Source organism: Plectropomus leopardus, chromosome 17, assembly GCF_026936395.1.
Source record: "Plectropomus leopardus strain MGB_pleo_1.0 chromosome 17, ASM2693639v1, whole genome shotgun sequence".
In the NCBI taxonomy this organism is placed as follows: domain Eukaryota; kingdom Metazoa; phylum Chordata; class Actinopteri; order Perciformes; family Serranidae; genus Plectropomus; species Plectropomus leopardus.
This window is the reverse complement of record NC_142192.1, coordinates 33,334,135-33,347,579: the sequence shown is the minus strand read 5'-3', so window position 1 is coordinate 33,347,579 and position 13,445 is coordinate 33,334,135. Positions and strand designations below refer to the sequence as shown.

Sequence of the window (13,445 nt, the reverse complement as noted above, 5' to 3'; positions counted from 1 at the left end):
GCGTACATCGGGAACCGCCTCTTCAGCTTCCCCGACAGCGAGGTGGACTTCTACCTGCCGCAGCTGCTCAACATGTACGTGCACATGGACACGGAGGTGGGGGACGCCATCCGACCGTACCTGGTGAGTCCAAGTCATTATCGTCTGTCTGAGTCTGTGGACGCATCGTTTCACCACTGACCCGTTTAAATCAATATTTATTTCATGTTTATTTAACCCTTTGAAACCCGGCGAGAGATCACTTCTCTGGAGCTGCGTTCAGACGCCCGTCACAGAAATTTAATATCGAACTGGTGCGTCCCTCCTCCTGACGTGGACTTTCGCTCTTTACACCACCTCCTTCTTTACTCCTGTCAGCACATTAGCCGTGTGACCGCAGCCGCCGTGATTACGTGGGTTACATATGAATTCTGGTGTTGTACCACAAACTGGATGTACTTTGCTAAAAAACATCCAAATGAGGCCATCCAGTGACTCCTCCTATTGGAGGTATTTTGGACACGTCCTGCTGAAAGAGGCGCACCCAGGACATGCTGGAGGGATCATACATCCCGCCTGGTTTGGGAATGATTTGGGATCTGCTGAGAGGAGCTGCAGGACGGGGCTGAGGACCCCAGTCCAACACCCGCAGACATAACAGCAGCTGCCTCCTACAGACGTAATACGAAATGTCCTGCAGATGAAACTGAGTTGAGAAAACTTAATTTATTGATGTGTTACAGATTGAAGTAATTATTCTGAGATGGTTAACAATGTTCTTTCCTCATTATTCACCACGATACAATAATCCCACAAAGCTGATATGAAATGTACGGTAAATGTCCATTAAAGACATCAATATGACGCACGCTGAAGAAAGAAAATTGTTAAAAAACTCAAAAAAATTACTTCAGTCGGTGAATAATAAATAGTTTTAATTTCCAAGTATACGACGTCTTTTTTGGAAATTTGCAGGAAATTTCGTATGATGTTTGTATTTGGCAACAGCTGTTACATTTGTGGGAAATATATTATGTTTGTGGGACTATTTGATTAAAAGCTGTTTTCCTTTCATGGAGATATTTCATATGTTGACATAATCTAAACCCTCGATCTGTGTGTGTCAGATCCACCGCTGCAGAGGCGGGATCACCTTCTCTCTGCTGACCGCCTGGCTGTTGGGCGCGTACTCCTCCGACATGCACATCTCCACGCAGCGTCACTCCAGAGGCACCAAACTCCGAAAACTCATCCTGTCGGACGAACTCAAACCGTCTGCTCCCCCAGCGGACGCTCACAGAGCCGTTTCAGCATCCGCCTCGGACAGCCCCGTGTCCTCGCCGTCCCACCGCCGCTGCCACCGGAGGCACAATAGCAGCAACATGGAGCCCGCCGCCGGCACCGGCCCCGATGGCCCCGGAGACGGCGAGGTGTTTGTGTCCCCGTCCAGGAGGACGCACCAGAGATCCAAGTCAGACGCCACCACGGCGAGCAGCGGGCCTGGCTCCGGCCTGCGACGGACAGGAAGTAACCCGAAAGTGGAGGCTGTCCATGAGGAGGTAAGGACCAGACTTTTATTTTGAAATTTGTCCCGTTGTTGTGATGAAACCGTGAAGGGAAGAGTTTGTGTCAGTCCATCAGAGACGCTGAATTTTGGATTTGAGACACGATTTTTGAGACGGATAAGACTTTTTCAATGTTGCCTCTGTCCCGTTGTTGCCTCTGTCCCGTTGTTGCCTCTGTCCTGCTGTTGCCTCTGTCCCGTTGTTGCCTCTGTCCCGTTGTTGCCTCTGTCCCGTTGTTGCCTCTGTCCCGCTGTTGCCTCTGTCCTGCTGTTGCCTCTGTCTTGTTGTTGAATTTTATTTCACACTGTCAGAAATGTGAAAATCCAACGGTAATTTCGCAGGAACGTGTGTTCACTCTGAAAATCACCAAAACTTATAAAACAATTTTTTTTCTTTAAATTGCCATTAGAATAAAAAAACAGTGTCATTTTTTTCTTAGAAATTGCCAAAAAATGAAAATTGAAAAAAAAAAGTTTTTTTTTCTTTAAAAACTGCCAAATTATATATAAAAAGGAAACATACCTTCTGCGGGTTTGGATGACTTGTTTTCTTTACAAAATCTGAACAGATCTTAAGTTACATTCAAATATTCAGCTGTAATCCTGTTATGAGTTTAAAAAAATAAAAAAAAATAATAAATAATAAAAAAAAAATTTAAACTTTTATACAGTAATTAAAAAGAACTGATAACAAATATTGGTTGTTGTTTCTGTGAATGTATGGTGTTGAAGTTCAGATGTTGCTGGTTGGATTTCGTCAGAAGAAGCCAGATGGAAAATGTAATCGAACACCGTTTTTCGGGGCGTGACGCTGCTGCTCTTTGTAGCCTCTTTTTTCTTTCTGATCTTATCTCGTGGTTCTTTTTGTTGGCCTCTTTGTGTCCTCTGTCACGTTGTGTTTCTTTTCTTTTACTACGTCACCTCATTCAGAAAGAGAACCGGTTAGTTCCACGTGTTGAGAGGCTTCAGCCGTCTGTGTTCAGCACCTTTTTGATGCTGAACGGTTTCACCTCAGACGTTTATACAGACGCCACATCGACTGTCGGCCAAACGTCAACGCAGCCGCCACATTGTCCATTTTCCAGCCTATAAAGCCCCGCCCTGAACCCGGAAATGTTAAATACCCCAAAGTTTTATATTTTAAATGGATAATTTGGGTCCCCAACATTAGGAAACTGCCAGATACTAACTTGCATATGCAGGACAATTTGCATTATTTTGAACTGCTGGGCCAATTTGAACATTATTTCGTATGATATTACATGTCCTACAGCCCGCTCCAGCGCACGGACATGTCCGACAACCCGCTCCAGCACGAATATGTCCTACAGCCCGTTCCAGGGCGAATATGTCTTACAGCTCGCTCCAGCACACAGACATGTCCTACAGCCCGCTCCAGCACGAATATGTCCTACAGCCCGCTCCAGCACGAATATGTCCTACAGCCCGCTCCAGCACGAATATGTCCTACAGCCCGCTCCAGGGCGAATATGTCCGACAGCCTGCTCCAGCGCAAATATGTCCGATAGCCCGCTCCAGCGTGCGGACATTTCCATCATCTTGCTCCAGCACGCCATGTCCAACAGCCTACATAAGCGACAGCCCGGTCCAGGCCAGACATGTCCGACAGCCCACGCCGACTGGAGCAATTTAAAAACTGTCTCGCTCCTGCAATGTTTTCCAACAAAACACCTGTCACTGCGTGCGACCAGTACACACAGAGGTGGCTCTTAATAGCGCCCAAACCTCTGATTCATCACATGTACCTGTAAGCCAGACCAAAAAAAAGAAAGCACAAAATAATCATTGTTTAATCGTAATCAAAGTAAAATGTTTAGTTAATGGTGATGTTGATTTTATGTATGAGGCTCGGACCTTTGCTGGGAGGACATTTTAGTACCTGGACCTCTGTGAGTTTTAGTAGAATAGGTCCTCCAGCTGGTGATGCTGTTCTACAGTATATTTGTCATGTTCAATGTCTGACAGAAAATACATATTTAAACCAAAATGAACCTGATGATATCTTCATATCTCACTGAGGAGTCAAAGGAACCTTTAAGCTCGACAGAAACACTGATTTGATGGATATCGTGATAAATATCGATATCGACTGATATGTTAAAGAAAAATATCATGATAAGACCATCAAGATCATGAAAAAGTCATCTCTAGAGTTTTTTGTTTTTTTTTGGTCTGTAGTCCGATCTGACGAGGCTGAGCAGAGCTGAACTGGTGGTCGTATTTTTGTTGTTTTTGTCATCAGAGTGTCGGTGAACTGGTTCCCAGTCTGTGAGTCTGGATGACGACTGGAGGAAAAGAGAAAAGGAGAAATTTCAGCCTACTTTCAGAGTGTGTTTTCTGTGTGTGTGTGTGTGTGTGTTTTCTGTGTGTGTGTGTGTGTGTGTGTGTGTGTTTTCTGTGTGTGTGTGTGTGTGTGTGTGTGTGTGTGTGTGTGTGTGTGTGTGTTGTCACATTCTTGGCTGGTGGTTCGCTCACGTGCAGACCGAGGCTCTCTGTTGGCCGGGAGCCACGTTTGGTTCCTCCTGAATAAACAAAAAAAAAAAGAAAACTCTGAAACAGACAATTAAAAAGAGAGAGGGAGACTGCTGATGTGCTGTTTGGCGTCTCTGCTGATGTTTGATCATATTTTCCGCTCAGTTTTATTTCAGTAGAAGTCAGGGATCGTCCTCTGGAAAAAGACAGAGAGACTTTCAGAGGGACGATAAAACTCAGCCTAAATCTGATTTTATAAACGTCTGATACAGAAAATCTGTAACAATGAAAAGTTTCAGTGTTGATTTAAAATCGACTCAGCGTGAAGAGAAGAGAAAGTTCGTGACTGATAACAGCAGCTGATGTTCAGATGATTAAAGTTTGTCTTTTAACCAAAATGTTTGAAGAGGACAGACGTTTTTTTCTTTGTTATAAAGTGGACAGAAGAAATTTTTGTGCAGGAGACTCAACACGAAGCTCTGCGTCTGATTATCGGAGAACTTTTGCTTCTGCTCGGCAGCAGAGACGCTCGGCCTGCTCCGCTTCAGGGCCACGTTTACAAAGTGACAGCAGGTCAGGGGCCAGTCGCAGCGGCCCCGGACGTGTTTTAGGATTTTAGGACGTTTGTAGGATTTAAGGGTGTTGTTCAGGTTTCAGGACATTTCAATGATTTTGGGGATATTTCTAGCATTTCAAGGACATTTCTGTGGTTTTAGGACATTTTCTGGATATTTCTAGGATTTTAGGACGTTTCTGTGATTTTAGGACATCAGTGTCTCGGCTGTGTCCTCTGTCGGGGGTGTGGGGGATCCTCCTCCGGCTCTTTTTTTGATCAACAGGCTCTATTTTGATGCTGTTTTATGTCTCCGACACCTTATGGAGACTAAAAGGACGAAAACTGTTCACAGAGTCCATCACTTTATTTTTATTGTGAATACGAAAATGTTTGGGGGCCACTCAGCACTCTATCAGGGGCCAGATTTATTCATTTCAGTGATGTTTTCTCCTGAATATTGTGTGTTTAGTGAAACATGCAGCATGTATCCTGCAGAGCCGTCTGTCGGCTCGACTCCTCACTTCACTTCAGCTCAAAGCGTTTGAAAATCCCTGAGTGTGTAAATCTCGCTGCAGTGATGCACCGCGAGTGTATTATTACACTTCAAACACCTAAAGCCAGTTCCTCTTCTCTGTTTTCATCAGTTCCTCTCAGACTTCCCTGAGTCTGCGTTACAGACTGTGTTCGTTAGGACAAAAGCAGAAGAAGAAAATAAAAAAATAAAAGAAGCTGCTGCAGACAGAAAACAGATATTTGACTCCTCCGCGTGCTGCTGCTGCAGCGACGGAGAGGAGGAGGTGATGGGGAGGACAGGAAGTGAGGAGGAGGAGGAGGAGGAGGAGGATACTCCGACAACAACACACAGCTTATATAACTCAGAGGAGCTTTCACATGTTTCACATTTAAATTTAGAAAAATAAGGAAACAAGAGAGAGAGAATCATTATAAAACTGTCAAATAACTAGAGGAAAAGTATATTTTAAAAAAACTGTCATTATAATTGTACATTTTAAATCAGACTAAAGAGAAATATCATTAATAAAATAATAATAATAAATATAATAATAGAATTATAATCAGTTATGTATATTTTTTATTTTAATACTTTTTGTCATTTCCTGTTTTTGTTCTTTTATTCTTATTTAATTATTTATTTGCTAATTTTACGTAATTTTCTTGTAATGTTTTTATTAATTTCTTGCTAATGTTCATGAGTCATTTTTTTAGTTTGAGTTTATTTTTATTCATGCTCACAGTAAACAACTGAATATCTGTCCGTCTGTGAAATCATGTCAAACTTTTTTCTGTTTTTTTAATTTTCTATGGTTTCAAAGGGTTAACACAAACAAAAGGACCAAATCCTCACATTTCATCAGCCGATACTGAAACACTTCAAATGAAAAAAATATCAAAATAGTTTCAGATTATTTTCCTTTCTTTTTAAAGCTCTTTCCCAGCTGTCAAAAAGTGGTATTTTCTAAAATATTTGCATTGAATCAGAGCTGGATCTGGGTGGATCTGGGTGGATCTGGGTGGATCTTTGTGGATCTGGGTGGTTCTTTGTGGATCTGGGTGGATCTGAGCGGATCTGAGCGGATCTGGGTGGATCTGGGTGGATTTTAGTGAATCTGAGAGAAACTGAATGGACCTGGGTGAATCTGGGTGGATCTGAGTGGATCTGGGTGGATCTGGGTGGATCTGAGTGGATCTGGGTGGATCTGGGTGGATCTGAGTGGATCTGGGTGGATCTTTGTGGATCTGGGTGGATCTGGGTGGATCTGAGTGGATCTGGGTGGATCTGGGTGGTTCTTTGTGGATCTGGGTGGTTCTTTGTGGATCTGGGTGGATCTGGGTGGATCTGAGCGGATCTGAGCGGATCTGGGTGGATTTTAGTGAATCTGAGAGAAACTGAATGGACCTGGGTGAATCTGGGTGGATCTGAGTGGATCTGAGTGGATCTTTGTGGATCTGGGTGGATCTGGGTGGATCTGAGTGGATCTGAGTGGATCTGGGTGGATCTGGGTGGATCTTTGTGGATCTGGGTGGATCTGGGTGGATCTTTGTGGATCTGGGTGGATCTGGGTGGATCTTTGTGGATCTGGGTGGATCTGGGTGGATCTGAGTGGATCTGAGTGGATCTGAGTGGATCTGGGTGGATCTGGGTGGATCTGAGTGGATCTGGGTGGATCTGGGTGGATCTGGGTGGATCTGGGTGGATCTGAGTGGATCTGGGTGGATCTGGGTGGATCTGGGCTCTGCAGCCTCTCGTCTTCTGACTCAGCTGGATTCAAACTGTACCGTCTGGAGGTTTCTGTGTTCCTGCAGAATCTGGGTCATGTAAACATCTCTGCTGTCTTTGATTTCCTCCCAAAACGTCTGAAACGTTTCCATGTGTGGGCTCGCTCCCGCCTCCTGCTCCTCCTCAGGCCGAGGAGCAGGGGGGAGCAGGGGGGAGCAGGGGGGAGCAGGAGGGAGCAGGAGGGAGCAGGGGAGCAGGGGAGCAGGAGGGAGCAGGGGGAGCAGGAGGGAGCAGGAGGGAGCAGGGGAGCAGGAGGGAGCAGGGGAGCAGGGGGAGCAGGAGGGAGCAGGGGGAGCAGGAGGGAGCAGGGGGAGCAGGGGGAGCAGGGGAGCAGGAGGAGGATTTAAACCATGTGACGCTGAGAGCTGAGAGCTCACCACAAAAACTAAAGAGGGAAAAAAAATCTGTTAGACGGAGAAAATGCGTCCGTCCACAAACTCCACCTCACCAGAACCGTATTATTTTAAGTTTTAAAATCTTTTTAAAAAATGTCAGAAAAGTATATAAATTTTTATAAGTTTAATGTGTCAAAGACGTAAAAACGGAGAAGAGGAAAAAACCCTCTGACGGCGGAGAACGTTTCGACTTCAGCTGTTATTCGATTACATGATTATTTGCAGATTCATTTCCTGTTTCGGGATTCAGCTCCACAGTGAAGTTTGGAACGTGAATTTGCAGGAAAGCAGGAACATTATATGGAGAAAATACGTATTATTTTCATGAGCTGCACTGTTACGGTCGCTGCTCATATCCAGACTGTCAGCGTAAAACATTTATTTAGCATGTCGAGTATTGAAAATGATTCATTTTTTTGTGAGGTTGATTTTTTTATGAAAAAAAACAAACGGCGCCAACATGACAAAAACCTGGCATTTAAAGGGTTAAAATTCTGAAAAAAATTAATTCTTGATATTTGTGATTTGCACTGATGTTAGTTGGGTTTTATTTTTTAAATTTTTAAAGATGATTTTTTTTTTTAGCTTCTATTGGATAGGAGGGCCTTGAGTGGGATTTGAACTCAAGGCTGCGGTGGCGAGGACTCACTGTCATTCATGAGGTGCCCACTGTATCCACTGAGCCACCGACGCCATGGCTGAGGAGTGAGTGATTTTTAAAAGAGGGTTCAGGATTAGGTCCAGGTCCAGCTCCAGCTCCAGCTCCAGGTCCAGGTCCAGGTCCAGGTCCAGGTCCAGGTTCAGTTCCAGGTCCAGGTTCAGCTTCAGGTCCAGGCCCAGGCCCAGGTCCTGGTCCAGGTTCAGCTCTATGTCCAGGTCCAGGTCCAGGTCCAGGTTCAGGGTTGCAGAAACACAAAGCGGTCTGTAAACAGACCTGGGGTCAGTGTCAGATAACATCAGCGCTTCATCATCAGGCTGCCGTCTCCACGGTAACGGGACACCTCAGTGTGGTCGTCAGGGTGATGGAGCCGCTCCGCCCTCCAGTGGTCAAACGGCTGAACTGCAGTTTGTCCACGTGGCCTTTAAATTCCACATTAACCCTTAAAATAACCCTTAAATAATTTTAAATATATGATTATAAAAACTAGTCTTAAGTTAAAAACAAAGTTACATCCTCACGTTTGTTTAATCTTGGGAAATCAGTTTATTTTAATTTTAATCAGAAAGTAGAACCGACTGATTTTTGGTATATTTATTTTTTTAAGTAAATGACTCAAATTAACGGATTTTCAGCGCCGACTCCTCGTCCTTCTCATCCAAATACTCGCAGATTAAATTTGTGACTTTATGAAATCAGAATTAAACGCGTTCTGAATATTTTGTCTCGTGTTTTCATCTCAGCCGGAGCGTCTGCGTCCTCAGAGGGAGCTGGTGAAGTCGCTGCTCTGCATCGGGAAGCGTTTGGCGACGCTGCCGACCAAAGAGCAGAAGACGCAGCGGCTGATCTCAGAGCTGTCGCTGCTCAACCACAAACTGCCCGCTCGAGTCTGGCTGCCCACCGCCGAGCGCCAACACCACGTCTGCAGGATCCCACACACACAGGCGGTGGTGCTCAACTCCAAGGACAAGGTAACACACACACACACACACCTGTAACACACACACACACACACACCTGTAACACACACACACACACCTACAACACACACACACACACACCTGTAACACACACACACACACACCTACAACACACACACACACACACACCTGTAACACACACACACACACCTACAACACACACACACACACACACACACCTACAACACACACACACGCACACACAGACTCAGGTATCAGATCACAGATCCACCGGTGTGTGTGTGTGTGTGTGTGTGTGTGTGTGTGTGTGTGTGTGTGTTTAGCGTAGCTTTGCACAAAGACTTAATTTATTCCTCCTCTTCTTCTTTCTCCCGCCTCTCTCCTCCTCTCCTCTCCTCCTCCTCTTGCTCCTCTCCTCTCCTCCTCCTCCTCCTCTCCTCTCCTCCTCCTCCTCCTCTCCTCTTCTCTCCTCTCCTCCTCCTCCTCCTCCTCTCCTCTTCTCTCCTCCTCCTCTCCTCTTCTCTCCTCCTCCTCCTCTCCTCTCCTCTTCTCCTCCTCCTTCTCCTCTCCTCTCCTCTCCTCTCCTCCTCCTCCTCCTCTCCTCTTCTCTCCTCCTCCTCTCCTCTTCTCTCCTCCTCCTCTCTCTCTCTCCCTCTCTCTCCTCCTCCTCCTCCTCCTCCTCCTCCTCCTCCTCCTCCTCCCCTCCCCCTCCTCCTCTCCTCTCCTCTCCCCCTCCTCCTCTCCTCTCCTCCTCCTCCTTCTCCTCTCCTCTCCTCCTCCTCCTCCTCCTCCTCCTCCTCTCCTCTTCTCTCCTCCTCCTCTCCTCTTCTCTCCTCCTCCTCCTCTCCTCTTCTCCTCCTCCTTCTCCTCTCCTCTCCTCCTCCTCCTCCTCCTCCTCCTCCTCTACTCTTTTCTTCTCCTCTCCTCCTCCTTCTCTCCTCCTCCTCTCCTCTCCTCCTCCTCTTGCTCCTCCTCAGGCTCCGTACATCATCTACGTGGAGGTGTTGGAGTGCGAGAGCTTCGAGACGTCTCCGGTTCCGGTCCGGATCCCGGAGACGAGGATCCGCTCGGCTCGCTCTGCGGAGAACCTGGACTGCGGCGGCGCCGTCACAGCAGCGAACGCTAACGGCGGCAGCGGGATGACATCAGAGCACCGGGCGGGAAGTTTCTCCACCGTCCCGAACTACGACAACGACGACGAGGCGTGGGCCACCGACGACATCGGACAGCTGCAGGTGGAGGTGAGGACGACGTCCCTCTGAGCGAAGGACGGGGACGAATCCAAATACGTCCAGAATCAGATCAGTTTAACGAATTATTCTGTGTGTATGTGTGCGTGTGTGTGTGTGTGTGTGTGTGTGTGTGTGTGTGTGCGTGTGTGTGTGTGTGTGTGTGTGTGTGTGTGTGTGTGTGTGTGTGTGTGTGTGTGTGTGTGTGTGTATGTGTGTGTGTGTGTGTGTGTGTGTGTGTGTGTGTGTGTGTGTGTGTGTGTGTGTGTGTGTGTGTGTGTGTGTGTGTGTGTGTGTGTGTGTGTGTGTGTGTGTGTGTGTGTGTATGTGTGTGTGTGTGTGTGTGTGTGTGTGTGTGTGTGTGTATGTGTGTGTGTGTGTGTGTGTGTGTGTGTGTGTGTGTGTGTGTGTGTGTGTGTGTGTGTGTGTGTGTGTGTGTGTGTGTATGTGTGTGTGTATGTGTGTGTGTGTGTGTGTGTGTGTGTGTGTGTGTGTGTGTGTGTGTGTGTGTGTGTGTGTGTGTGTGTGTATGTGTGTGTGTGTGTGTGTGTGTATGTGTGTGTGTGTGTGTGTATGTGTGTGTGTGTGTGTGTGTGTGTGTGTGTGTGTGTGTGTGTGTGTGTGTGTGTGTGTGTGTGTGTGTGTGTGTGTGTGTGTGTGTGTGTGTGTGTGTGTGTGTGTGTGTGTGTGTGTGTGTGTGTGTGTGTGTGTGTGTGTGTGTGTGTGTGTGTGTGTGTGTGTGTGTGTGTGTGTGTGTTGCAGGTGGAGGCTCAGACCAGCAGCTCTGACAACATCAGTCAGTTTTCGGTCGACAGCATCACCAGTCTGGAGAGCAAAGAGCCCGTTTTCATCGCTGCCGGAGACATCAGGTGCACACAAACACACACAATGACACTGTGCAGTACAAATACACACAAACACACACTGCAGTATAAGTACACAGATATTTATACACAGTAACACACTGATTTTTTTTATTAATTAGTAATTTTATTGCACGAGTGTGAAAGTGTGGAGCGGAGTGCAGAGGACAGAACGCTTGCTTCTATAAAAATACCCTTTTTTCTGTTTTGTTTGTTTGTTTGTTTGTTTGTTTGTTTGTTTGTTTTTCTGGCTTTGTTTGGGTTCTCAGACGTCGTCTGTCGGAGAATCTCGCTCACACTCCGACCTCGTTCAGGAGAGACCCCGAGGACCCGTCAGCCGTCGCCCTCAAAGAACCCTGGGAGGAGAAAGTCAGGCGAGTCCACTTAATTTTATGAATAATTAATATAATAATAATAATAATGATAATAATAATCAATACTTGATGTCCACGTATTGTTAAATGTTGCCACTCCTCCAAATATTTTGATACTTTTTATCTATTTTTACCCTCAGCTGTACCATCGACTCTGGACCTCGACCAGCGTCCTCCTGCTGCTGTTTTCTACATTATGATGTATAAATATACGTATTAAATATAAATATTCTGTAATATTTGTACCTACAGGAGGATCAGAGAGGGCTCTCCGTACGGTCACCTGCCCAACTGGCGTCTGCTGTCTGTGATCGTGAAGTGTGGAGACGACCTGAGGCAGGAGCTGCTGGCCTATCAGGTGCTCCGACAGCTGCAGGTAATCACTCACCTGGAATATAAATACTGTCAGAATATAGAACTCAAACTGTGTTAATCCAGAAAAAAATTAGGTCGACCGATTTTTTAAAGCCGAAACAGTAACCGTTTTTTTTTAGTACTTAATGAGACAGAACGAAATATGAATATTACAGAAAATCTTTCTGTCAATATTAAGAGCTGGAATATAACAAACTCCAACACAAAACTTTGTTAAAATGCATTTAACAAAATGTTTAATAAAAACTGAAACTTTGAACAAAATATACAGAACGTTCAAGTGAAATTAAAATAAAAAATAAATATGTAAAAGTAACTCCTTGAGGTTTTACGAAGTAAAAGACACTTACTTTCTGTGCACTTTTTAAATTAATAAATATTTTTGGCGATCATTTGAATAAAACACTGATACAGAAAATCGTATAATATCGATCATCCAGGCCGATAATCCCTAAATCTGAGTGAAAGAGATTTTGTTTCCTGCATCCTGGTGACAAATAACAAAAAAATAATGTTTTTTATCTTTAATACTTTTACGTTATTTCTCTGGTGAAATTATTGATTGATCACAGGAAGTCGATCAGTAACAGTCGGTGCGTTTGTGTTCAGTCGATCTGGCAGCAGGAGAGAGTTCCTCTGTGGATCAAACCCTACAAGATCCTGGTGATGTCATCAGACAGCGGCATGATCGAGCCCGTCCTCAACGCCGTCTCTCTGCACCAGGTACACACACACATACACGTGCACGCACGCACACACTCACACACATACACAAACACATGCATGCATGCACACGCACACACACGCACACACACATACGCACATACATATGCACACACACATGCGCACACACACATATACACGCACACAGGCACACACGCACACATGCACGCACGCGCACACACACACATATGCACACACGTGCATACACACACATACACGCATGCACACACGCATGCACACACGCACGCACACATACACACACGCATGCACACACACACACATGCACACACACATACGCACACATACGCACATTCATACACACACGCGCATGCATACACACACACGCACACACACATACACACATATACGCACACGCACACACGCGCACACACAAATACATGCACACATGCACATACGCGCATGCACATGCACACATGCACGCACGCGTGCACACACACATACGCACACACACACAGGCATGCACACGCACACAGGCACACATGCACGCACGCACACATGCGCACATGCGTACACACACGCACTCACGAAAATCATTTTTTAGCATTTTTTTAATTCACAGTGTTTTTTTTACAGCCTCGTATCCAAAATCTCTCAGCAACAGAAAACAATATGATCAAAAAAATAAACAATAAATACAAAATCAGAAGGTGATCGCGTAGATGTGGGACGCTGAGGTGGTTTCGTTTTTTTTCTCCGTCAGGTGCGTAAACAGAGTCAGCTGTCGCTGCTCGACTATTTCCTGCAGGAACACGGCAGCTTCACCACGGAGGCTTTCCTCACGGCTCAGAGGAACTTTGTGCAGAGCTGCGCCGGATACAGCCTCATCTGTTACCTGCTGCAGGTCAAAGACAGGTGAGACACACACACAATCACGCACGCACGCACGCACGCACGCACGCACGCACACACACACACACACATGCACGCACGCACACGCACACGCACACGCACACGTAGCACACACATGCACGCACA

General features: G+C 45.9%; 1 protein-coding gene across 2 annotated transcripts in view; it reads left to right on the top strand.

Annotated features, from left to right (window-relative positions):
* Positions 1 to 13,445, top strand: part of LOC121937811 (phosphatidylinositol 4-kinase beta-like) — a 65,101-nt gene that overhangs the window by 10,545 nt on the left and 41,111 nt on the right. For both annotated transcript variants that reach the window (XM_088090808.1, XM_088090809.1), the window contains exons 3-11: positions 1 to 123; positions 1,107 to 1,538; positions 8,688 to 8,915; positions 9,863 to 10,126; positions 10,877 to 10,983; positions 11,247 to 11,351; positions 11,604 to 11,727; positions 12,336 to 12,449; positions 13,171 to 13,322. The exon at positions 1 to 123 is cut by the window's left edge and continues 440 nt beyond it. In XM_088090808.1, coding sequence (XP_087946934.1) covers positions 1 to 123; positions 1,107 to 1,538; positions 8,688 to 8,915; positions 9,863 to 10,126; positions 10,877 to 10,983; positions 11,247 to 11,351; positions 11,604 to 11,727; positions 12,336 to 12,449; positions 13,171 to 13,322 — 1,649 coding nt within the window. The remainder of the gene's footprint in view (positions 124 to 1,106; positions 1,539 to 8,687; positions 8,916 to 9,862; positions 10,127 to 10,876; positions 10,984 to 11,246; positions 11,352 to 11,603; positions 11,728 to 12,335; positions 12,450 to 13,170; positions 13,323 to 13,445) is intronic.